At 34.5% G+C, this 26466-nt stretch overlaps 2 protein-coding genes across 2 annotated transcripts in view; one reads left to right on the forward strand and one right to left on the reverse strand.

The window, feature by feature from the left end:
- Window positions 1–2029, reverse strand: part of LOC128994399 (transcription factor AP-2-epsilon-like) — a 201186-nt gene extending 199157 nt beyond the window's left edge. The window contains exon 1 of the mRNA XM_054418946.1: window positions 1976–2029. The gene's annotated coding sequence lies outside the window, so the exon portion shown is untranslated. The remainder of the gene's footprint in view (window positions 1–1975) is intronic.
- Window positions 2030–2863: 834 nt separating this feature from the next.
- Window positions 2864–4937, forward strand: LOC128995964 (uncharacterized). The gene is made up of 2 exons (XM_054421049.1): window positions 2864–3034; window positions 4605–4937. The coding sequence occupies exons 1-2, from the start codon at window positions 2888–2890 to the stop codon at window positions 4878–4880; spliced, it is 423 nt and encodes a 140-aa protein (XP_054277024.1). The 5' UTR covers window positions 2864–2887; the 3' UTR covers window positions 4881–4937.
- Window positions 4938–26466: the final 21529 nt, after the last annotated feature.

The following is a 26466-nucleotide window of genomic DNA, read 5'->3' on the forward strand; positions in this document are numbered from 1 at the left end:
TCACAGAAAAGTCTAGGGCCAACAGAGAAAGTTGGTAGGTCAAGAGACCAACTGATGATCGCCTGCTTCTTCTGGAGTCGTTAATCTTGTTAACCGCTTATAACCATGATCTTTGGGATGGGGTGAGATACTTAGATAAGAGAGATTTTATGGTTGAAGCAAAACCACTCCACATTAACCTTTTTGTCCTGTTAAGTTCCTTTTTAGCGAATTTCCCATATAGGGAATAAGCTATTACCGTAGTACTCATGGTAAGACCTGGACCCGGGACCGATTTTTCTTCGTTTTGAGTTTCCTAGAAGCAATCGTGATAGAAGCTAAAACACCATCCGTTCAAATTCATATATATATGTCCGTTAGCACGATAACTCGAGCAAAGATGATCCGATTTGGATGAAATTTTTTGCAAACATGTAAACCTACGTTTATTCGAACGAGTACGCGAACTAGCATAATCGGACCATGCGAAAGGGGGCTTATGAGGGGTTTTATGGAGTAAAAAAGGGGGTTTCCCACGTTTGACCGTAAAAACGAAAAATATTGGAATTTCTTTTTGAACCGTTTTGCAGAGCTCAAAGAAATAAATAATTTAGTATATTGAAGTGCTGTTGTATGCCTAACGGTTACGAAGAAAATTCAAAAATAGTGTAGTTTAGAATTCCCATGGAGAAAATGAAAACTGTTGTAGTTTACTTGTTTATGGATATAATATTGATAAAATTTGGCAAATTATTTATATATAATCCTATACTATTGACGTATGGTCAAACACACTTTTTATCTTCCCCGTAGCAGCAAGCCTAAGCACTCGTAAATCTAATGTTATTTAAATTGGGAATAAATATTTCTTATGGAAATATTTTAGAAAAAATTTAATCAGACAAGTTGAAATTCGCTTAGTCTGCAGGTTTGCTATGGCGGGGGTATTATGTTATTATTATCATTCATTATAATTTTTTTAAGGATATGGCTATTTAATTGCATTATTGGACGATGTTTATTGAGCATAACGAATTAAATTGAATGTATCTTTATTTTTTCACATTCTGACTATCAGTCTACAATCAGTGTCCTCTAAGTTTGTCATAATTAAGAAGACAATGTGAGAATTTAAACAATAATTTAACGGCAGTGCAGTCTGTTGTTGGCTAAAACTTAACTCAAGTCCTTGCCAGATTTAACATTAGAATGCTTAAATTGATCACTTTACTGTAGATAAACTTTTACTAACAAATTGGGATGAGCTGATTCACGTATTTCGTTACGAACGTACAGAGAATATAATATCATGTCGAAAAATCAAGTTGTGCAATTAAAAACTTCTTTCTTTTCTCAGAACCAAACCGTCATTGGTTCTGATAAGTGAATAAGTCTGTCGTTAGATAACTCCTGTAAAAATTACATTTCCTTTTTAAATTTATCACACAATTTCAGAGTAATTTTTAGTCAACAACACGATTGCCACAAGATCGTTGCTAAACCATCGTAGACTGCGGGGTGTCTAGCCCATATGTCTGTAGAGGGTTGATGAAGCTGGGGGAGGGAGGGGGCGATTGGCGCAAATGATTGCACAATAATCGGTTTAAACCGCTCTTAGATAGTAACTGAGGGTTTGTCATGGTGCGGACCACCGATGTGGAGTATGTAGGAAAAGGGTTAAAATGTATAATATTGTAAAATCAGATTCGCAACTGATAAGTTTAACCAATTTAAGCATTTTTATTGTTTATGTGTGGGGATTATAGGGGAAGTCTTATTTCCTGAGAGAGGTTTTCTTTGAACTTGTCAACTACAGTATCAATACGAATATGCCTACAATAAATTAAACTTTCGTTTATTTCGAATGATTGGGGATTAAAATTGGAATCAGTTAGGTTCGGAGTATATAAGAAAAACTTGCAGCTACAAATATTTTATTTACCATCATGTGAGCGCCACAAAAATCTAATTTTTACTTTACGAATTCTGTTCTTACCTCAGCGAACACTTCACGTCGTCAAAAGGAAGACATCGCACTCAACTCGCTGAAACACAACAAAGGGTCAGTTAGTCATAACACATTTGACAACGACTTAAACTAACTAAACCTTAAGTAGTGTTAATCAATACTAAATTGGTTGGTTCATAATCTAGCAACGAAGGACGATGCCCTCAAAGGTGTATCAAGCACATATTTTAAAATCAGCTTATCAAAAAACATTCTGAGACTTAAAGAATCAATAAGGAATGTTCTTGAATAAAAACGTGTATTTTTAGTTATTTTGTACATTGATCTAGCAGAGGTGAGCTATTTTGTTGTTGTGAAAATTTTCAAACCATTTATGGTACTCTCTAAATTTCCCTTAAACGTTTTTCTTATTTTACTAACATGCATGGGTAATATGTAGTTCTGTAACAAACTAAAATCTTAGTGACTTTTGAATCCAGTGTATCGTCAGTTTTCGAGCCAAGTAATTTCCGTGCTCAGCTTTGAAATTGTACAAGACACACATGGTGTTTACGGTCAGTGTCAGATAGCATGGACAATTATCACAATGGACATCTTTCCATTAGTAAGAGGACTTTTAACATTACATTTTATCTCTAGCCTAATGTGACTCTTTACTAATAACACAAGTTTACCGACCTTGTCAAAGCTGTGTGAAATGAGCGAGAGATAAGACATTTTGGTCCTGTAATACACTTTATTTTTCGTCATATGCATAATTCTTAACCTAAATCGCCAGATTATGATGACGGTAAATGTATGTATCAGTTTGAAATAACGTCGTGTACAGAATCTACGATGTAAATTACAAAATCTACAACAACCCATTAGCGCGGATGCAGTCACAAACTTGGTCGATAGTTGATCAGGTGTTCGCCAGCTGTGTTACCGCAGAGCTACATGGGTAAAATGAGAATTGCCCATCAACGTGTGACAGTAGAGCGAAGTGACAACAATGTGAAATGTGACAAGATTGTGACAACAGCTGTCTCATGGATGAGGCATTGTCTCAAGACGGCGTGCAGGAGGATGAGACGACTGCTTATTGTAAGTAGTAAAATTTTTAATTTGATTGTTGTGAAGATTTGTTGGTTGCAAATATAATTATTGCCCTTCCTTGGTACGTCTAATGTTCATGGTGAGAACCAAGCTGGACTTAAATTAGATAACACAATGGACGTATTTAGTGGAGGATTATCATATTTTTTTATTTTAGATTTTATTTCATGGAAAACGAACACTTAGTACATTGGTTAGAAGTGTGTTTTCTTTTTTTACACGACCAAAGAACCAAAGAATCTATCTTCACCGTATTATGAGACTTCGTATGATGATATTGATTGAATATGTTCAATTGTAGATTTGAATTTGTTACAAATCCAGTCGAAGACAATATTAAAATAATTATTGTTTTCCCATGGAAAGATATACAACTGTATCTGCAAATTATTTCTTCTGCTATTATAAAGGCGCATCAGTCCTGGAATTATATTATAAAATGTGTGAAAAATAATATAGTCGTCAAAAACTGAAGGTCAAAACAATCTTCATGTTTCATAATACTGTTGGATTAGTACTTCAATAATTAGGTTTAGCATCCGAGGTCAATTATTTTGATAACTGTATTTTGATTGTTGGGCTGAGAATGAGCTACACTACGAGGATTCCGGTTTCAAAACCAGCTGGTCGTAGTAATTAATAAAGATATCATCTCACTAATTAATTACGCGAATTAACCTTAGATAAAACTCCCGAGTGCAATTGTCCAATTAAATTATTATTTCTTTCATCATCAATTTGTCTTTTTATTTAATTGGTTTTAGAAAAATATTTGTGCTTCATTTGCAGTTATACAATACCGATTTAGATCTAAAATTATCTTTAACTTTTTATAAGGTACAATAGTGAACTTGTCATTGGTGCTATGATTATATTTCCAACGTAGATGAAACTACATTTAATTACATAAACAGTTATTACCTAAACATATAAACACAGCCTTGAATGATTTGATAGCACATACTTAACTTAACAAGTAACTTCAATTATTACAAGGTACGCGTTATCCTTTACTATTGGATAACATTACATGTTTTTTTTTTTCAAAAGACGTTTTGGCAAACACTTTAAATAACCAGGAAAAATTCACTTCGCTATGTATTACTTTTCACGCGGACTGTATAGAATAGGAACACATTTATGAACAGAAGGCTAATTTACGAACAGATGACTCATATACATATGATCATTTTCAAATATTTCTGTCTTCAATTTGTATTTACTTTCAAATTTAAGAGTAATCTATCTGCGATTAAATACCATAAATACTTCTGTACATCGTACTGAAAATCTACTCAGTGTTTAATATTACTAGTGAATTATTTTCATGAATAAAACCAATATTAGGCCTATAGTTCTTTCATCCCAGTATTGTCTGACGTTATACAGTACATTAACAAAGATAGTTCGCGCGCGCCCTATATAAAAACAAAGATTCACCAATTTTTAGCATGTGGTGGACAACAAAAACAGGAGCAGAATCCAGATTTTGAAATATTTCCTAATCGTGATAAAAACATAATAATTAATTAATTCAAACTAATACATCTCTTTCCAGGTGCTATTCTTCATTCTGTCCGCGACGGTGACTCTCGGCTTCTTCATAGAGGCTTACGACCCCCCACCCCCTCCCCCTGAGCCGGACCAGGAGGCTACGATGCTCTCCGTCGACGTACTCCCAGAGGATGACACAGTCAATGCCATCGAGCGGTCTCTGGAGGCTGCTCTAGGAGTGCCCCGTGGTCGTCAGATTCCGGCAGAGTCCAGCTTCGACCGACGCGTCGACGAGGTCGCCAAAGTAGTGGCGGTGCATATCAAGAACTTGAAGGATTAAAGTTTGAAATCGCAGCCTTTTCAATTCATTCTGTGATTAAATAGGTTTTTTAAGTGATTGATGGTCTATTTTGACCTTGCATTTGTTCGTTTATGGACCTCAGGCATGTGTTTAAAATTTTAAACGTATCAAGTGTAGTGGTAGGCGGAGTACACGAATGATTCAGTGATGATTTTTATTAGTCACACGGATGTGAAACCGATATAATAAATCCCTTCGGTGGTGTTATACTCCGTCCCGCTGACAACGGGGCTTCTCGCATACACACATTCCATAATGTGGAATAGCTGCGCGTAAAAATACGATGCATAGCTTACTTACTTATGAGAACAAGAATCATGATCAATAATTGCAATAAAATACGGCCGATAATGTTAAGTTCCTTATATAAAGAAATGTTCATCCAACGAATGAATGTGTTAACGATTTCCAACATTAGTTGATGATATCGTTCAGCTATCAACTACAAAATGCATTCTTATATATTGAATTTCCATTTTTATTACCTATTCTACTGCAATTTTTCTCCTGACAAAACTGAAAGTTGAATACTGTATACCACACGATTTGAGAATAAAATTAAAATAAAAAAAAACTATGAAATACATTATGTTTTAATTGCTTACAATTCCCATAATGAGTAGATTAATACCACACTCTTTGTCTGTACGAAATGTTACCCACACAACTTTAAAATGTGTATGCGTCATGCGAATGGAGACGAGTTTCGATAACGTTTTACTGTCACTTATTTATAAAACAAGTTTAACTCTAAAAGCACTCAACTCCAAACATGAACTAGGTTTACAAACACTCAATCTTTTACTGACACTTTTTATTCTTCCACATTTTTCAGCAGCCTCTCATCATACGTTTCCTAGGTTAAAATTCGTTTTCAATCCACTCTTGCTAGCGCCTATGTTGGCATTCACCAGCTTCGTGTCCCCGACTTTAGCATCCACTCCCACATTTGCTCCGCCTGGACCCACCCCTGTGTTCACATCGGCTTCCACCCCTAGAGGTCCCTTCAGCTTGGTGTTCAGCTTCACACCGTCTGCTCCTATGGACAACCCGTTGCCGAGGCCCAAAGGTGAAGCGTGTGCGACCACCACTACGACCAACACTACCTGAAAAAGTGTTAAGATGTAAGATATTTAAACTAAAAGGTTCTTTTATATTTTGGTAGTAATAGAAGCTTGAAAAGTTTTACATTAAGGCAGACATTATATTCCCATGATCAAGTTGTACCCAGTTTAGGGGTAAAAATGATCATGCTTGATTTAAAGCACCAACAGTTTCCTACAGTAATTTACTTTTTTTTCTTTTTCTGTTGTAAATGTTTCAACTTTTTTTTTTTTTTAAAGAGGTTGGCGGCCTCTTTTAACCTTGCATCAAGTCGAGTCCAATAACTGTAAACAGATTATTATAAACTGTTGAATCTATATGCCACTTATGCGCATTTTTAGAGCAACATAATTATACAATTATAATTTTGAACAAAGAGGGAAACACAATTTCGTAGTAGCACACACTCCACCAAGGCTCGTTCAGCCACCTTCAACTTAAGTTAAGAAAAGAATAAATTTTAGTACTATTACATGTAACATTGTTGATAGGATAGCTTTTCTGTGGCCAATAAGACTCGAACCATAGCCGTCTCTAGTATCGAACTCGTTATCTTTTATCACCACAAAAAAATTGTAAACCTAAAAAATTGAATTAGAATTAAGTAAAATTATAGAACTTGATTTATGAATGCCAACCAAATTCAAACAATAGCTCAAGCAACGAGAAGTAAACATTATTTGCCAAATAATTAAGTCGTGTTCAGTGCAATGAGAACGATTGGTTTCTATGGTATGTGTATTTACGACTAGTCTCAAAATATTATATGAATATATTAGTACAATGATACAAATAATTCTGCTCTAGGGCTAGATTAAAAACCAACTCACCAGTAAGATAGTCCGCTTCATTTTGAATTACTCCATAGCATGTTCCTCCTGCTATATATACTTCTTGAGTTTATTGTTAACAATGAACGTTTCAACAAGACCATCTTCGACGCATTAATTCGCGACCAAAGATTGCTTGATTGAGTGCATTGTTGCTTCAAATAGGTTTGTGAGAATTTTCCTCGTTATTCATATTGATTGCGTGAAGGACGTAGTAGAACTTACGCATGATATTATGTAACATACCACTTGAATAGCACTTCATTTGCCACAATTAACGCTATGGTTGTGGAAAGCGAAAGTACAAATCAAAGTTAATTGTCGTCAGATAAAAGGTCTTAACTGTTTGAATAATTGTTTACAGTTCTTTTAATAACATTTAAATAGATGATAACACTGAATCTAAACAAATTCGTATCCCAATCATAATCCTAAAATGGAAGTTTCTATATGTTGTATTATATACATACCCTAACTCTGAGCAAACCCTATTCTTGAATCCTGACTAACCCTAATATCCTAGGCATAGACAAACCATGATTAACAACTTCCTGCTTTAACTCCAAAATCCTCTATTTTAGACAAACCATTGATATAGTCTATTCTAATATCATACGAGCCCTTATTCTAGATAAGCATTGTAATATTTACAAATCCAGAATTTCGGATGAGTTCAAACTCTATACAATACAATCCTTAACTTCTGATAGACGATCCTGAATTCCAGTCAAGCTGTGATCTTAGAACACCCTTTATATTATCCCTTATGACAATCCTTATATCCAGGCAATCTAGATTCTAGATGATTCCAAATTTTCAAACAATTTTCTATCCAAGATAACTCTGTATTTTGTGATTTCCGGCATAGAATCTTGGCAAGCAGTAATTGACAATCCTGGGTGCCAATGAAGGTCCACCCTGACTGATTTCATAAAAAGCTGTGTGGTATTAAGTGTAACAGACATCACCTTAAATTCCTGATAAACTCCGACGATAGCCTTGATTCCTGTGATCCTAGACGATCCTCAATCCCACACAACCTCTGATCCTAGACTACTTGAAATTCCAGTCAAGCTGTGATATTATATAACGAAACTTTACAATCCTCAATTACGGACAAACACTAATTTTAGACATCCCTTGATTCCTAATGAAATAGTTATCTTTAACAATATTTGACAAGCTGTGGTAATCAAGAATCCTTAATTCTAGACAAGCGTTGATCCAAGACAATCCTTATTCTGAACGCCCTTTGGCCCTAAACAGTCCTTTCGTTCTAGAGCTTTGATCCTGGACAATCCTTGGTTCTTGATATGTTTAAGATCATCCCTGATTCCAGACTATCTTTATCCTATAACACGCTGAATTGCATCTCCGATTATAGGATATCCTTAATTCTACAAAGTGAATGTTACAAAGAAGCTCTGATTCTTCTAGACCACTTCTGATCCAAGGCAATCTGAAGTTTTACAAACCCTGATTCTAGGCTCAGTGACACCGTCAGACTCGTTAGTGACACCACCCTCTCCATGTGGAGTGTTATCCTTGTCCTGAGGGCTGTTGACTGCAGGGGTGGGGGTGGGGGTGTACCACGTGACCACGACACGCGTGTAGACGCACGCCCTGACCAAACACGGCTGTTTGTCGCCGCCGCCGCGATATTGCTTTCTACGGGTTGACAATATAATGAAGAGGGCGAAGTGTTTTAATGAAGTTTCGGTAGGGTTTTTGAACTGCTGTTGTCACACAAGAGAGTTTGTTAGATTATTTTAAATCTATAAATAGTAGTAAATTCATTGTTTATGTGTGAGTATTTCAGGGGACTGTGCATGAACACTGACTTGCCCGGGAGAAGTTTCATAATAATTTATGATTAACTGTATATATCATTTAAGTTAAACCTTAGTGTTATTGTACAATTTCTAAAAGTTTTAATCGATTCGACGATAAGTATTATGTAAAATATTGGTAGCTACATGTTTTCATAGAAAAACAATAAATCACAAAAGATATGAGTAAAAATGGTATTTGATAAAACTTTATACATCAAACGGGAATTATAACTTTTTCAGTAGAAAAAAGTACTGTATAAATAAAAACCACCAACTGTAAAAATGAAAAGGATATGATGCATCGATCGCATAAGATCTCGACCGTTGGGTTAAACAATGTCTTATAAACTCAAACGTTCTAATCTTATAAAACCTATCGTTCTTTCTCAAACATCACAACGATCACCTCAGGTAAGACTGTCCAGGTGATACTTAATATCATCCAAGATTGAATTCATAAGTAATATTTCTTGCGTAACCAGACCACACGGACACTAGGGGTGGCTCGGGTCAAGATGCATGGAGTAAAAGCATGCTTTTACTCCATGCATCTTGGGCTCGGGTGACGTCGGGGTGTAAGCCTCATTTTCCAGCCCATTGCGGCCCACACAAACAAGGACCAAATTGAAAACACCCCTCCAGACCTCTCCCCCAAACATGCTTCTTTCTCTATCCCGGCCTGATCAAGAGCAAAGTGACTGCTCAGTTCAGTAGGAAATCCAGTAAAACTGATTCTCTTACGAAATTTTACATTCATTAAAGATTTTTGAAAAACTTTTATTCCGTAGATAGGTTGTTGAGGTTTAAATAATTTTATGTTAATAATTTTCTGTTGTGATGATATCTGCTACCTACTTTGTATGGTCACCATTTCAATGAAAATTATTAAAGTATACTGAATATTTAAACGTCGATGTTTTTCTAATGTAAAATAAGGTTCCGGTTATCTGCGTGTGTGCTGGTTTTATAACTATTTACATTAGTTTTTTTTTTTTTTTTTTTATTTATAGACAGTTTATTCAACTTCTTGTAACTCGTTTAAAGTTTTCATATCACTATATTTTTGCATTGATACATAACTACTACTGTACTATTGTTTCAAAAATCTTGATTGAGCAGAATACATAGCGGAGAAAAGGATCCCGAAAAGCAGAAAATGTTTTTGGAACTGAATAAGATAGACTACCTACCGGTTTGGAAACAGAAGATAAAGTAGGCAAAAACAGAAAATCATGGTTGAGAGAGTCAAGTGATAGGGCAAAAAAAAGCGAAACCACAAAGAAACTTAATTTAAAAAACCTAGGAAAGTTACAAAAAAGATAAAGAACATAATCAGAAACAGGCAATCAGCAAACTACAATGTAAATGAGTAAAATAAAATAAAAATAGTGCAGAAGGTAAGATATAAAGGAACCAGGACAAGAGTAAGTAGAAAACTACTTTGGAAAAAGGTAAGAACAGATTACTAAAGATGCTAGAAGCCAGAGTAAGGGGAAGTAAGAAAACAGAAGCATAGGGAAGAAGGAAGGGACAAGAAAGTATAAACAGAGGAACAGAGAATAAGCAGCCCTCTACAAGATAAAGAAACTGATAATATTATGAGGCCAGGAAAATAGGTAAGTAAAGAAAGAGATCAAGAAGACAGGCAAGAAAAGCAACTACGAAAATAAACTATAGTTTATTGAAGAAGCAATGAGCCAGAGGACAAGAAAACAGGAAGAGAAAATATTAGGTAAAAAGAGTCTAAGAAGCAGGGAGAAGCGAACAGGGATGCAAGAAGCAAAACAGAAAAGAAACAAAATATAGAAGCAAGGAAGTAGAGAAGGGTACGTTGAGATCGAAACATTGGCCCCATTGCGGTTTGTTGTGCTATCGATCTTATGTCGACCCTCTTCATCAACTCTGCAACTTTCCGTGAACAATTCAGTTAAGGAAGGGTAGTCTACTTCTGTCGCGTTGTCAAAATGCAAAGGGCTTTGGAGGACTTTTCTTCGGAGGGCAGTCTCAAAAGTCAACATTAGACAAATATTTTGACGTATTGTAGAGGAATGAAATGTGTACCCTTCCATCAAAGTTTTATTTATTTGGACAAATTATCAATTTGATTGTGCTGATTAAAAACTCATAAAATTGGTGATTTTTTTATAAATAAATGTTTATATTTATAACTCGAAAATTATTTCAAAATTGCAATCCTTATGAATAGCCAAATTCTGACGACTTTCCACATATTTTTCACAATTGCAGACAGCTGATAAAAAAAAATAAATATATTTTATACAACAATGTGGTAGGATTATTTAATCTAAAACTTTATTATCGAATATTTTTTCTAGATCTATTTTAATGATTATAAAACAGATTTTTCTTCCTGTTACGAATCAAATCAAATCAAAATATCTTTATTCGTACAAGACAAGTACATGTTAGTACATCTGAATAGTGTCAACTTAGCTATTTAAATTAACATTTGCTTAATTATTCATATACTCTTCTATGGAATATAATACTTTGCAAACCAAGTAAGTTTTTAGTTTTAGTTTAAATTTAGAACTGTTTATTTGACACTTTATTTCTTTTGGCAATTTTCTGAAATAACTTGCTCCTTTGAAAGACGGCTTCTTTGTGTAAAATTCAAGTCTATGGTGAGTGGGTATGATTTCATTCTTTTTTCACGTGTTGTAATGGTGTGTTTCTTGTTCTAAAATCGTATCCTTCTTATTGTTTAAAAATATCATAATAATGTCTAAAATAAACTGACCATAAACTGTTAATATGTTTAGCATTTTAAAATGTTCTCTGCATGATGTACCTGGATGTAGGTTTTTTTTATTATTCTAATCGCTTTCTTTTGTTCTTTAAGTATTTTATCTAGATTTTCTAATTTAGATGAGCCATACGGACAAATTCCAAATGAAATGTGTGAATAAATGTATGAATGGTAAATAATTTTAAGAGTGGATTCACTGCACATCCCTGCCATTCTTCTTAGTGCGTACATACCAGAATTGATTTTAGCTAAAATGTTATCTACATGCTTATTCCAATCCAAGTTATTATCTATTGTTAGACCAAGAAATTTTGTACTTGTGACAAGCTCAATAGGCTCAGTACTCACAAAAATCAAGGGTTCTTTTTTTATCCTTGATTGGGCTGTTTTAAATGAAATGTAGTTAGTTTTCTCAATATTTAAGTGTAGGTTTAAGTGGAGGAAGCACGGGTAGAACTACATTACTAGTATTTAATAACTTGTTTGGTGTAGTGAGGCTGTGGTTTCCTAGACGCGTAATAGATGCGCTGCGTGTGCGCATCTAAGACGCAGCACACTTGTCTTATGGAGTTTCGTGTATGCGGTTTCCAAGGCTGCGTATCTAATGCGCGCGCATCTAATACGCGCGCACCAATAGCTGCGTATTTCACCGACTGCTCTCAGAGCAGTCAAATCTGAGTTACGCTGCGTTTTAGACATGTCTTGTGCAATGGATTCGGAAGTAAATGTTGTCCAGATGGCAAAATTCCCCAACAACAACGAAAAATCGATTGAATTTGTCTCTGGAAATGACATATTATGGAAGTACGTTGTTCATACAATTAAAATTTTTATAGCACCATATTACATTTCATATCATTCGTTAGGAAGTATTAATTTTCCCATAATGTGTAATTTTAATATTTAATTCTCTTATTAAAAGTTCCCTACAATTAATTTGTCCTCACATATTTGTAATTTGTAAATAAACCTAATGTTGACAATTATTCTTTTCAAGCCAGCACAACACCAACTCCCAAATATAAGAGCCCCCATAATTATTATAAGAACATCTGAACATCTTAGTAATAATCCTATATAAATTACTAGCAGAGTACCCGTCCTTCTTACGGGGTTGGCGTATAAGTATGATATGCTTATTGCAGTTATACTCGTAAACAATATACCATTTCGTAAATTCGGTAAATTCCAAATAGGTAGGCCTAAATATAATAACAGTAAAAGCAAAGTTGGATAGGTTAAATTAAAATTTATTGTTAAGATTTTAAATTGACATGTTTGCTTTAATACTACGGTTAAAACTTCCGCGAGGGCCACGTACAGTTCCTAATCATGTACTTTTCACTGCTTACGCTTCTTCAAGACTTTTAATACCAAAGTAAACATTTAATTATCTAAATCATCGTATAACACCATAGTAGCCACTCTCCCGTGAACTTATGTTACGCACCAACCATGTGTATTGTACGCAGTCTAGGAAACCACTCACGACGGCTGCGTTTTGGGACCTGGATAAAAGCAGCAGCGCATCTAAACCGCTGCGCATCTAATACGCGTCTAGGAAACCACAGCCTTACATACTGTCTCAGTAGCCCGTGCGCAGCAGTAACACTGTGGTTATATAGGCCTACATCTTACAACAAATTGAATTAAACTAAAAATACCAACGTAAACAGTAAAACTATTTCACCTGCACCTATGGTATGTCCAGTATGTGTTAGTAGAGGATGGTGTCCAATGGAGTCTTATAATACAGGATTCTAAAATATTATTTCTTGGTCCGTTTACTTTTTTATATTTCGTTCTAATCTAGAGGGGCTGATACAAATATTAGTTGACGTACCATACCAGAGGTTTAAAATATTAATTAACTATTTATACATAAAAAAACAACACAGCCGAAAACATACGACAATGTCTCTCATTGTCAAGACTAATCAATTTTTTAGCTAACCAGAGGTTGTACAAACGCATCCAACACTATCCGGCCAGTGAGTAACCACCCTGCAGCGCTGCAGCTAGCCAAGTTACACCCAAGGGACCGCAGACTGGGCGTTGCGTGGGGACAAGCCGCCAATTTGGAAAGAATCCCACAAATTGTGGCCGGTGCGCGGCTCACGCAGCCCCAATTAATCCAATCGCGTGCCATTTGCATTCCACCCCCCCCCCCCAAACTAGTGTCCCACGGAATTATCTCTTATTGCGACGCGACCAGACGACAAAAGCCTCCCACATTCTCATTTGTTCCACAAATTACACCTTCCGATTAATTGGAAGCCGCGCAGGTATATTTTCGGGAGTTTTTTCCCAAGGGATAACTGCGATCGGTCGGTAGTTGTGTTTTTTGCTGTCATTGACACGAATATCCGCGCGATGACGGGTATTAGTGGGTTCGGCCTTGGGTGAGATTTTCACACGATTCTTTCTCATTAGGAATGTTTTATTGGTTTCATCTTACTACGATGTGGGTGTTCGATAGGGTTTGAAAATCATGCAGCTTTTTGTTTTAAATGTAACTCTTTTCTACATTTGAATACAATTGGTATTCGATAATTCGTCAATTGATAGTCACGTTTGGCAATCCAACACTGTGCCTAATAAGTTATTAACATGGTGAGATTCGCTATTTGATTTCGAACGTGCCTAATTTGGTAAAATAACGCCTTAATTGGTCAATTTGAACCAATAATAGTTTAAGTGTACACAATAACGCATAATACAGTAGGCCTAGTTAAATTGTCTTAGGTTTTAGGACAGTTTTAGCATAGTATTCTATTCGGTTATCCGACTTTACTGGTTGTCCAATACACTCGTGGTGTCAGTGTCAGGTTATCGAGAGAGGTCTTATACTTTAGTATTTGTGGTACCATTTTCTAGAGCAATATTAATTACCAAGCGGTGAATCGCTCATGGGTCTGCAAATGTAATTCAATAACACATACAATTAAGAATTAAACGGAGTGAGCGAAGCTCTATACTACACTCCTGCTTTTGTTTTACAAATACCCCTCCTGAATGGCTGAAGCGATCCGCATGAAATTTAGCACACTCAAACTACGGGAAGGTATAAATCTGAAACGGTACAAATCGGACGATAGGGCTTTTCTCTACGTGAATGTATATTTTTGAAAATTTAACATGGGCCTTATTGGTTTATTGGTCTACATGACATTATTTGCAAGATAACAATACAAGGGTAAAAAAAGAGTCGTAACATGTACAGTATTAGTCAACGAATCATCCATGTTACCACATTACAAATGCACAACAAAAGAATGAACAAATCGGAATAATATTGTTGAGCATGATAATTTACTACAAAATAATAATAATATTAGATATTTGTTCACTTTATTATAACTTGTTGAATATTATTATAGCACATTCAGATATTTATTGATGCTATTACTGTTATAAGATGTTTTCTTTTTGAAATTTTTTTGTCATCAATTTTTATATCATCATAGAGTCTAATTATTGTTACGTCAACTGCTAAATATAATTTATGGTTTGCTATGGTTTGATTGTAAATTGTTGCCTTTTTCAATTCTTTTTGTCCAAAAACTCTTCACAGTATTATGCATTGGTATGTACGGTTGGAAGAATAATTAATAAATAAATAACGAATTAGGGTCGCCGGAATTAAGCTAATTGACTTTGGATATACTGCAAGTAGATTTTCCATTTACGTGAACTAAATTTAGCACTGACTTATGATAATGCAGGTAGATTTTTCATTTATGTGAACCAGATGTACCAACTACTTTGGATACTGTAAGGAGACATCTCATTTACGTGAACTAGATTTAGCATTGAATTATGATATTGCAAATGTACATCCCATTTACATTAACCAGATGTAGCATTGACTTTGGAAAAATATTGAATTACTACGTTAGCTCCACTCAATATTGCAAGCAGACAACGGCTTTGTTCACCTCGTTTAAATATTGATTCATATACTTCATCATTATAGTTCTAACTGTCGATTGAAATAATAATCTTCCACATAACTCATCCTCCCATAAAAAATAGTTTCTACAAACAACCCCAGCGATTTATTTCAGAAATTCTCTGCAGATTTCACGCAGATGATCCAATCTATGCGTGGGATCGTCCTAAACACACTGGAGTTTTCTGATCCGGATGATTTCTAAAGGGTGGATTATATTTTAGCCTCTACTCTTTGAGGTTGTTTAGTTTTAACCCTTAAGATTCCACCAGAGTTCCTTTCATGTAACTCAGGCTGAAGGTTTTTTTATAGACAAAAACTGCAGTATCCTAATCGTTGTGGTAGGGTTATTGAACATTGTGAAGGTTTTTCGTGTTCTGACATGGATAACAATCATAGTTGAGCAATTTGTTTACAGCAACAACTAATGCCTATGCAAGGTATCAAGTTGAATATAGAATATTTTTAATATTTATGGAGACTAAATTAATACAATTTAATATGACAAATAACGAACATTTCAGTACAAAATATCATAGCTAAAAGTTTTCTTTATAGATTTTAGTTTGTATGTTCAAACAGTTTTTTATTGTTTAAACTAACATTTTTCTGAAGTTAAACAGTTACCAAGTTAATTTATGTGGTTTAAATTAAACAATTAATAGTGATAGGCAAAAATCATTACGTAGGCGCTCATAGGCGCTCTTAAGCCTTTGTATGAGTATGGAATGTTTCCATACTTACTGTTACCACACACTGCAAAGTGTATTACTATATATTGTACACATGCATATATGGGACTTTATGAATTTATATTACGTTAGTCTGATTGGTATTTTATGTCCGACCTTCACATCTAGGACGGAACATCCTAGCTCCTTCTAGCTAGCCCGGAACATGTTTACACACAACTTCAGGCTAGTCCTAGGGGTCGCGGCATTATCACATAGATAAAATCCTTTGGTGATTTGCGGGATTTTAACCCGAAACCTCGGGCTCCAAAGCCCCGCGCTCCAAAAGGGTCTGATTGGGTTGCAAATAAGATTGTCGTTGATATTTACTGCACATTCAATTAATATCACTGCCGTAAAGATAATTAATTTTAAAATACATTCAAACTCACAAGTTCAAACATTTGTATAGGTATGTGATAAAAATAATGTAACGCTTCTGTGCGTAAACCACCAACTGTAGAGGTGAGTATAGAGACCGAGGAAAATCGAATAAGGCGCGGAAATGTTAAATTTCCGTCCTTCATTCTCGGACATTGATATTTCCGCTGCGGAAAGATGGAAAGATGGGCGTTGCTTCAACCCTGAATATATGCCCTTAGAAGAAGAATTTTCGTAAAATATTGGTTTACAGATTTTGAATTATTCTACTCTTCCTTAAAAAACTACACAGTCCCTGTGGTACTTTTAAGGCACGTTACAGGTTCCAGGCAAACATGAGAATGCCAACGCATAACTCTCAGATTCAATACAAGTAGATTTATCAATTATCATCATATGTTTGAATATAAAACCAATATATGTACCAGGCACGCTTGAATGCACCAATATAGACTACATGTCTTTCACTTATTTTTATTTAAATCCTACACTAAGTGCTTAAACACTTTTGGTAATACCATCATACTGTAGGGCGAGTAACAGTTAAAAAAGTATTGTTTTATATTCATACCGTTAAATAAGAAGGAATCGAAAGTAAGAATCAAAACGCCCTTATACATATCTCGGCCATTATTGTACCTTATAATTAATTTCTCATCTGCTTTATAAGGAAGGTAATTCTAAAAAGGAGTATGTTTAATAAATGGAGTCCGTAGGTTCAACTTCAACAGGTAAAAGTAATTGTCACAAATCAAAATATAAAATTTTTATAAATATTAGCTTCTATATAGGCAGCAGTGATTATAGAGCCACTTAACCTTTAATTACGTACTTTGTATCTACTAGAATATTTTGCGTTCGATCATTTCCGGAGTTAATATTATTTACACTTTAAATTTAAAAAAAAATATAGAAGCTTAATGTTATGTTACTCAGTCTGGAATGTATGGCGAAAATGACCTTAAATTGTGTAATTGATTATTTACAACATTTATTAAAATATTTCTTAAATTTATCAATTTTATTCCACGTGGATATTAATAGCAAAAATATGTATCAGATACTAGCAAGGCCAAGGTTTTAACAGTCTCCACACAAACGTCCAAATGGCTTACGCTTCAAGACACAAATTGATTATTATATTATACCATTAAAATCTGTATTAAAATTCAAAATGCCACCTAGCTCAGTTCACACAACAAAATGGTTTAAAACTACATTAACGCCAAAGAACAAAATGTTAATAGATATTTTAAATAACTGCACAACAACTTGTTTCAACATCAATTATATTCAAAATCACAACATACGTTGTTAACGTACCAAAGTGGTTTAAGAGGCTTCGATCTTCCAAGCACAAAAAAATATCTTCGAAGCATAAAAACAAAACAAACATTTTAAACAAACACAAATAAATTCCCTAATCCCTGATGCAACATAATGTCTAGCTCTGCTCTTATACTTGAGTGGTTTAAAGGGTCACAACGGAAATATTATTTAAAAAATGTTAACAATTTGACAACAAATGTAATTCAACTCCGGTAAACTCAACCTGCCTGGTCATATTGTACACCAAAGTGTTTTAAAAATCCAGTAACGTTTAAGTACACAAATCCAAAAACACATTACGTGATTACACAAAGAAATCGACCCATAAAACCAGAGGTACGCTTAGCTTAACCTTGCTCACGCTTGTGGTTTTATTTTGATTCCTCCAATTCCCATAGAACCGATCGTGTTCGATCTTATTATAACGGATCCGCTTTAAATTATTGATGGGAATATTCACGTGCGTGTTACAAAATGCCAGATTTTTCGGATTCCCAGCCCCATCCCCCGCCCGGGGTAGTGGTCTACGCCCCCGCGGCTAGCGTGCCCGGGTGTGGGAGATCCTCCCGGGTACGGACCCGTGAGAACTACCGGAGCTTCTGGAGTCGAGAAGTCTTGTGGAAAAGTAAAAGTGCACAGTAGTGTGTTTAGATTTAATCGTATGGCTGTAAGTGGATGAAGAGTCCATTACAGAACAGATCTCACAAATGGCCTATCTTGGCATTACAGGTGCTTCTAAAGCGTAAGGTGGGTTCCTAACCATTTAGTCTACCATTAGATATTATCGGCATTTGAATTATGGTTTCAAGGACAGAATTTCTGCGCACTTTACTAAATCAATCACACTCATAGGTTTTTAGTATTGGACGATATTGTATGTGGTAGTGGATTTTATTTCTGCACAAAAGACCTTAAGTTTATGTCACCATCACAAAAATATAACTTTTTACCCATGTATGGTATATTTGAAGGGCAGCTGAGTCCAGAATCAAGCATTAGTTGAAGATTACATTTTGTCTTTTGACACCAACAATTGATTTGTAATTGTGGGTGCAATTTTCTTTATTAAGAAAACACTGAATTTGTACTGCGATATCAGAGTTTGGTTATAAATTTGAGTTGTATTACATTGTACAATTGAACAATTGTACAATTGTTGTACATTGTATTTTGAACATTACTCATCAAAATCAGTTGTGAATGATTTTTTTTATTAGCCTTGCCAATCACAACACAACATAGTAGTAGTGGTTAGTAGTTATTTTATTGTAACTACTAAAATTGTATCTAATTTACTGTCGTGATTTTTTGCCTGTGTTAAAATATTATTTTGTCAACAAGAGCGTGTAAATACTTAGAAAATATAGGCCTTTTATAATGTACGTTACTAAATATATACGGTGAGTATCGTACCAGGCCAGTCATGCCCTATCATACCTAGATGTTAGAATCACAATACTGTATTACCTATTTTCCAAATATTAAAATTCATATCGTAACGAATATATCCAATTCTTAATGATCCGGCAAATTCAAACAATAATTAACTAGCAATACCCACTCGACTAAATTGGTAGTGAAATGTGATATTCCATACAGGTAGGTAATGGAAGCACAACATTTCAAACATGCATTACACTTTTTTAATTTATGTAAACTTACCATCGACCACCACTTACAATTTTTTATATGTATTTACCGTCTTGTGAGTAAACAGTATAAGTTTACGTATATTTACGAATGTTTGTGCTTTCAGGTAATTTAATAACACGTACGATGCTGATTAAGAAGTTATACATTTCGGCACACAGGTAATTCAACCCTTTTTGATTGTCTACACCGATCCGGAACAACAAAAACTACAAAAATGAAGTACACTACTTATATATTAAACCTACTATATTATATATTTATCGTCTTTATGGTTCTGCTGAACACAATTTTATAGCTAACCTAACTTAGCTCTGTTCATGCAGAGGGCGTTTTGTTGATTTCTAACGTTTTAACGGAAGAGAGCAAAAAGTGTCACTCTTTAAAATCCCAAGGATAATAATTATGTATTTTAACTTGTTTAAATTTTAGAATGATTACTTTTGTCTAAAATGTACCAAATTATCCTTAGTTAAATAACCAATAATCAAATTATCAATAACCTTAACAACAAGGTGTAATGCCTATTAACAAACAGGTTGTTATTGTTTTTTTTTACATTTTAATTGTAGCTTAACTTAAAATTAGTTTAACGACTCGGTTACATATTCAGTAATATAATAGGCATAATGCTGAATGTTAAAAGTTGTTGGTCAAAATAATGCTGTTCGAAATGTCAAAAAGGTTGAGGTTTTTGAAAGTAGGTTTTTAAGCATTCCAAACAACACTATTTTATCCTGGCTGTATAATCCAACCTTGCAGACTAAACTCTAAAACTTACATTGATATTTATTTTAAAGTTCTTAATTATTTGTTAGTAAAACATAAAAAATACAAAAAGTCGAGCTCAATTTTGAACCACATGTTTATGACCTTTAACTATAATGGATAGGAGAAATATAAAATTAATAATTGTATGATATACTGTATTTATCTTAACATAGGCCTATCATATGGATTAGTTAAATGATATGTAGGTAGAGTATATAATCAAAAATCGTACATGAAGCTTTGTTATTTCAATTTAAATAGTTCGACAAGCTGGAAAGATTTAGCCACAATGTTAATTTAACCGTTGATGTATTGAATTTATTTTATAAGGTACGAAGGGGTTTTTTGACTTCTCTAATAACAGTATCTAGATAGCTAATTAAATGTTATCTATAATGGGAGCTATAATGTTAATCTATAATGTTAATTAATATAAGCTTTTTGTTTTCAAATTATAAGGCAGGATTAAAATGTAACATATATTTTTTACATGAAATTGACAATAGACTTAAATAAATATTCATTATTTGTCTTACAATATACAAAAATTGACATAATAACGGTAAAGAAGCATGTCATACTGTTCTAAGCATCAATTATTAGTCTTTGGTAAAGAATAGATCAAACTTTTATTATATTTTTTTCAGAATTTATTAGATGAAGATTTTTTGATATCACATGATCATGATTGTAATGTAGTATGACGTTTTCCAAATGACTAATGTAAATTGATTCTCAAACGAAATAAATGATTTTATGACCGATAGTTTGCTAGTTTCTAGTTAATTAACTTATCTATTAAAACAACACCCCTTAGGAAAACAAAGAATTTTAAAATTTTATATCGACCAATAAATTACACATATTTTGGATACACAGTACACGTATTAAAAGTTTTATTCCTTCGCGCAATCGTAAAAAATATATTCACAAAAAATAAAACCCTAAAAAGTGAAACGCCTTTGTAGCGCAACGAGGATGTATATTTAAACAAGTGTTCTCAATAAGTATTAAGTGTGGTATTCGTAAGCTATATATTTATTTATTATAGATAAACATTAATTTATGTGTTGATGGATACGTCATATTTTTAAAAGACACGGTTCCATACCATGAACATAAAATAATTTATTTAAAAAATTACAAATCTGAATTTTACTGTTATTTTACATACAAAAGCCAAGTTCAAGAAACAAAAGTTCCATAGCTTTAATCTATTAAAAATACGTTTCCGAGATATTCGTTAAGGGAGATATAATTATGTATTTCAAATTAAAATCTGGATACTTATCCACTTATAACAAATGCTATGGGTAGACACCCTTGGAGTCCATAAACCTTTAAAATTATTCCAGAAATTTCCTAAGGGCATTTTTAGAATAAGTTTCAAACATTTTCCTAGTGGGTCGATAATTCACGTTTTTTTTTTTAATTTAACCAACCCTAGTCAAACATTTATTTTAAGATATTGATCGGATAAACAGTTATCTGTCTGGTATTATATCACTCAAGTTAAATGTAAGTTCTTTTAAATTACCACAAACATATATTTGTGGTAATTATGCCCTTGACAATATAAAACACCTAGCATAGGTCATTTTGTCAAATCAAAATTAATTGTTAATTGTATCTATGTCACTCTGTTTAGTGTTTTCATTTAATTATCGTGCAATGTTTGTAACAGGATTTTATTTATTAATCTTCATATATTACTATGTTCAACATCGGTAACATTTTCCCTCAGGAAAGTACAAGGAAATCTATTAAACACGAGCTTAACATAATATATTCCACTATTGGGTGTTATCAACATGTAAAAGACAAACCTACAACTTATAGTTGTTACACTATGTAAAATCTCTGGTTGTGTGATATTTTGAAATAGCGTTGGAAACTTCTATTTTAAAAACCGATCGAAAATTTACTTTTGCACAGGAACCGATATCAATATCGCAAAATATATGATGCAAAATATAAAATATACGGTAAATGAACACTATAGTCCATTTTCAATTTTCAGCTACCACTCCTTCCTCACCTGAACTATCACAGTACACCCGATACATTCACTGTGTTTCACAATTTTGCGTTTTCACTTCACAAAACATCTTTGAACCCTCTCGCGTAAACCAACTAACCAACCCGGGTACATGCAACAAACTGAAGTACTTACCGAAACCGGGAATCTCTCAGCAAGCACAATCACTACAGACCGATGTGATACGGATGACAATTACTCAAGGCCTGGGGTGGTGCCGGGGGGGGGGGGCGCGCGCCCCAAGGCGGGGGGAGATTTTGCGCACTACGCCCAGGGGGAGGCTCCCGGCTACCCCCTCCCCCCTAGCAGATACACTCGCATTTATTTAATGGACTAGTCAAAAACACCAGTGACACGTACAGAGCCACCGCCGGCTATGGAAATCGTTTTATTTTTCATTGGATCGTTCCGCGGTAATAATTTGTTTGCGGTTTTTCATAAGGGAGATGTAATGAAGGGGAAAATTGTAGGTAAACTTTTTTTGGTACTTTGTGTTAAAGGTTGTGAACTGCTGTCTTGAATTTTGATCGAAATATATTATGCTTTATCAAAGTGGCAAAGCCGAAAGAAGAAAACTATGATAGTTTTTACCATACATTGGTTTAAAAAATAGGCCTAATAAATGTTTTTTTTTATTCGTGATTAAATAGTTTGCTGAATTGACTGAGCTAGACTAGACTACTTGGGTATTAATAGTAAGTAGGAAAGGAAATTACCTATTCTAAGATTGGTAAAATACAGGACGTTTATAAAAGAATCGTCAGGTTTTAATTGTGTGTACCTCGCCCAATTCTTGTCCCACGTCAATATTTGAAACATGTGCTTAAAAAGCATGTTTCCAAGTTGTATAATCAGCTGTTCAATAATCAGTCTTGTTTTTCTTGGACGTGTTTGGATCATTTTAAAAATGATTACTGTCACGTCTACCCTTGTGACGGGGGGGGGGGGGTGCTCGCTTGGGTGAGAGGTGGTGAGGTGTTGAAAACAGCACAACAAAATCAGCAGACGAACGAACTATTTATTGAAAATATTAATTAATAACGAACTTCCCTAACTTAAACTCTAACAAAAACAATTAATAAAATTCCCTGCGCTAAAACATCAAGGTACCGACCGACCCTCTACCCGTTCCCGTGTCGGCGCGACGCGGAAGTACCGACGCTCTCTGTACTCGGAGACCTTCTCGGCCCCGTGTCTCGCAGCTCACTGCCTCTGCCTTCGTCCAAGACACCACGGCTCGGGGATGCTGTCTCAGCAGTCTTCTCGACTTGCGTGGGATATGGGCCCCACGTCACATTACAATTCAAGAAAAACATTTTGTGTTTTTCATTATGACTCAAGTACATCTTTAATAACCGTCCGGCGTGAGTTTGGGGGCATTTTAGACATACTCCTCCTACACACCAAAGCATTTTAAGGTGGTATTGCCAGTTAAGAATTCTAGAATTGTATTAAAACGTAAAAGCAGTGGTCGCGCAAGAGTTCTCTTAAAAGCTGAGATGGATTGGCAAATGTAACGATAATGACTTTTTACCCTTCTCAAATGTCCCCTAGATAATGTACCCTGATCTTTCGGTGTGTGATTTTTCTTCCAATGGGCTTTGTAAAAGATAAAGTTTATATACTGCCAATGCCTTAAACACTTCAAGAGTGGACGAATTCGCACTTGTAGGGGTATCCATGAAAATTTTAAGAGTTCTCTTTAATGTTGATAAATTTTATTTCCGTATTTGTTTAAAATTAACGTCAATAAAATGTTTTAAATCCTGATGATTCTTTTATAAACGGCCTGTATTTTGAATTTGCCTATAATGCGGCCTTTTGTTGGTATTTTTGGATACTAGGGTAAGTTATCCAACCATATGGATCTCCTGTGGACAACTTTTCATCAAAATATCAAACAGAGTATTCTGCTCATAGAGAGTTGCACTGTGTGTAATGTAATACTTATATATATTTATCTGTTTGTTTTCTTTACTTTGATAATTATTAAGCTATCAAAGGGTAATACATATGGTTTATAGTTATTCTCTAAGTTTAGTTTGAAATGGCTTGATAGTAGGAGAAAATTATTACATTATTATAATATTGGAAAATTATTACAAATTATTACAACATATAGGATATACGTTAACTCATAATGACAGAATATATTAATATCTTTATCTTCGGGATTTTTCAATTATATTATACAGTGCATAACAAGCCCAATTCAATGTGTGTTAGTTTCTTGGACTGAGAAGAAATCTGTAACTAAATGTCTGCACACGTACACTATGCGACTGTACTAAACGTAACCACAATTCATTCGCACTAAGTTTGCTGCAGACAAGTTTTACTACTGGGATAAACCATTGTCTTTGAAGAAGTATGTCTGATGTCTATACATTTGTACATTACAATTATACAACTACGTAATTGCCTTATGATTTACTTGAGCAATCTCTTAATAAATATACCAGCCATAATTTAAACCCTATTTGTTTCCATTCACATATATTTGATATTCTTATTATTCTTATGTGTAAACTCTTAAACACACGCAGTACGTTTTCTGTGAATGTCCTTTAATAACGAAAAACATATATTGAGTAAATAATGAACAAATTAGTGCAAGATGGAGCAAACAAAATATAACATGTCGTGATGATGACATTTTTTACCAAATTAACCTTCAGTATTTTAAAATCTAAGTAAATTATCAAGCTCTAACCTCCTCAACCCAATAAAATATCATACAAGTCAATCTCAAACTTATAGCCAAACAAGGAAATTTCGAAAACAATATTGTCACAAATATCAATCCTAATTCATGACCTCAACAAAATGGCCGTTGAGGACTCAATGGATCGCGAACATGTTAATCCGCGGACCGGAAATCAATAAGGGATGTTTATGCGACCGGAAGTTACAGTATCGACTACGGTGTTTAACCAGTTGCGTTGCTAGGGGCGCCGCCAGTGGCCGGGGGGGTTACTCCGCTCTCATTGGTCGGCTCCCCCTCGCCCCGAGCACTGATTCAATACCCTCGCTTGCAACCTTTTTATATACTTTGGAAATAATATGATAGGGGAGTCCGCCATGTTGGTCGATGCAAATGCGCCGGTAATTTGTACAGAGGTCTGCGGTTATTAATTCTACGAGATGTTTCTTCCAAACCAATCGCGTCTTTCATTTTCCGCGATTAAATCCGCCCTGGGAATAATTTTAAAGTTTTCCCCCTTCTTTGCTTTTTGTCCCAGGGTGGTGTCGTCGAGTTTGTGATTGAAAATTGTCTTTGGTTTTTTTGCTGGACGTTTAGTTTGTGGGTTTTATTTCTTTGGGCATTTAAGTTGACGTGTGTAAGAAGTAAGAACTGTGGTTGAATTCCGAAAAGTTGCGAATTTAATTTTTTGCTATCAAAGTTTGTCAAAACTTCGGACTGACATATTTGTTGTGATTAAAAATCGTCGATTTTCTATTATTTGGATCACTTATACGTAATATTATCGACGAAATTTCATATCTTACCCTCTACTTCAAGACTAAAATTGAAACATACAAACGTTATTGCTACATGTGTAACTACGTTGCCAAATTACCACTCGTGCTCATGTTCAACTACTGTAGCACTTTCAGCCTAACCTCGAGCTATCGTCTGGTAATGTTATGCATTGCTTGACTCCGTCTACCTTGATTTTCTTCATTTCACTATTTTTTTGCGAGTTGGCTTTTCAGTGTCGTAGCTATCAACGCAGAAGCGAATATTAGTGATTACTCGTCTCTAAAAGTCAGGAGAATTGTTTTTTTTTTTTTTCATTAATTACAAAGTAAGCTGCCGGTATGTTTTCCCATTCAAACTTATGTTGCTATAATAATATTATAGCATGGAACATACTGTGGCATGTCCTATACTGTAATTACTGACATATTCACAATTTGTACAGTCCAATTCGTTGCTGGCATTTTATAATAGTCATATACTCTTGCAAATTACATTTTTTTGTTGATTTGGATAATCTTTGAGATTAAGTTGTTGAGTAAAAGAAATGTAACGGTTACGACGTAATCGAATAGGGGAAGTTAACAAAATTTTTTTACAGTTTTACGTTGATAAATTAAAGTACTCTTTGGATGTAGGAGTTGTCGTCGGCGCCCAGATCAAACTTAAACAACATAATTGTTACTAACACAATTT

This window comes from Macrosteles quadrilineatus, unplaced genomic scaffold (assembly GCF_028750875.1).
Source record: "Macrosteles quadrilineatus isolate MER2022 unplaced genomic scaffold, UCM_ALF_1.0 Scaffold_5__1_contigs__length_97177068, whole genome shotgun sequence".
Classification (NCBI taxonomy): domain Eukaryota; kingdom Metazoa; phylum Arthropoda; class Insecta; order Hemiptera; family Cicadellidae; genus Macrosteles; species Macrosteles quadrilineatus.

Excerpts from the sequence above, each read along its gene's own strand:
- LOC128995964 (XM_054421049.1), top strand. The coding sequence starts at position 2,888 with ATGGGTAAAATGAGAATTGCCCATCAACGTGTGACAGTAGAGCGAAGT. Across the intron at positions 3,035-4,604 it reads GGATGAGACGACTGCTTATT|GTGCTATTCTTCATTCTGTC; the intron begins GTAAGTAGTAAA and ends ATCTCTTTCCAG.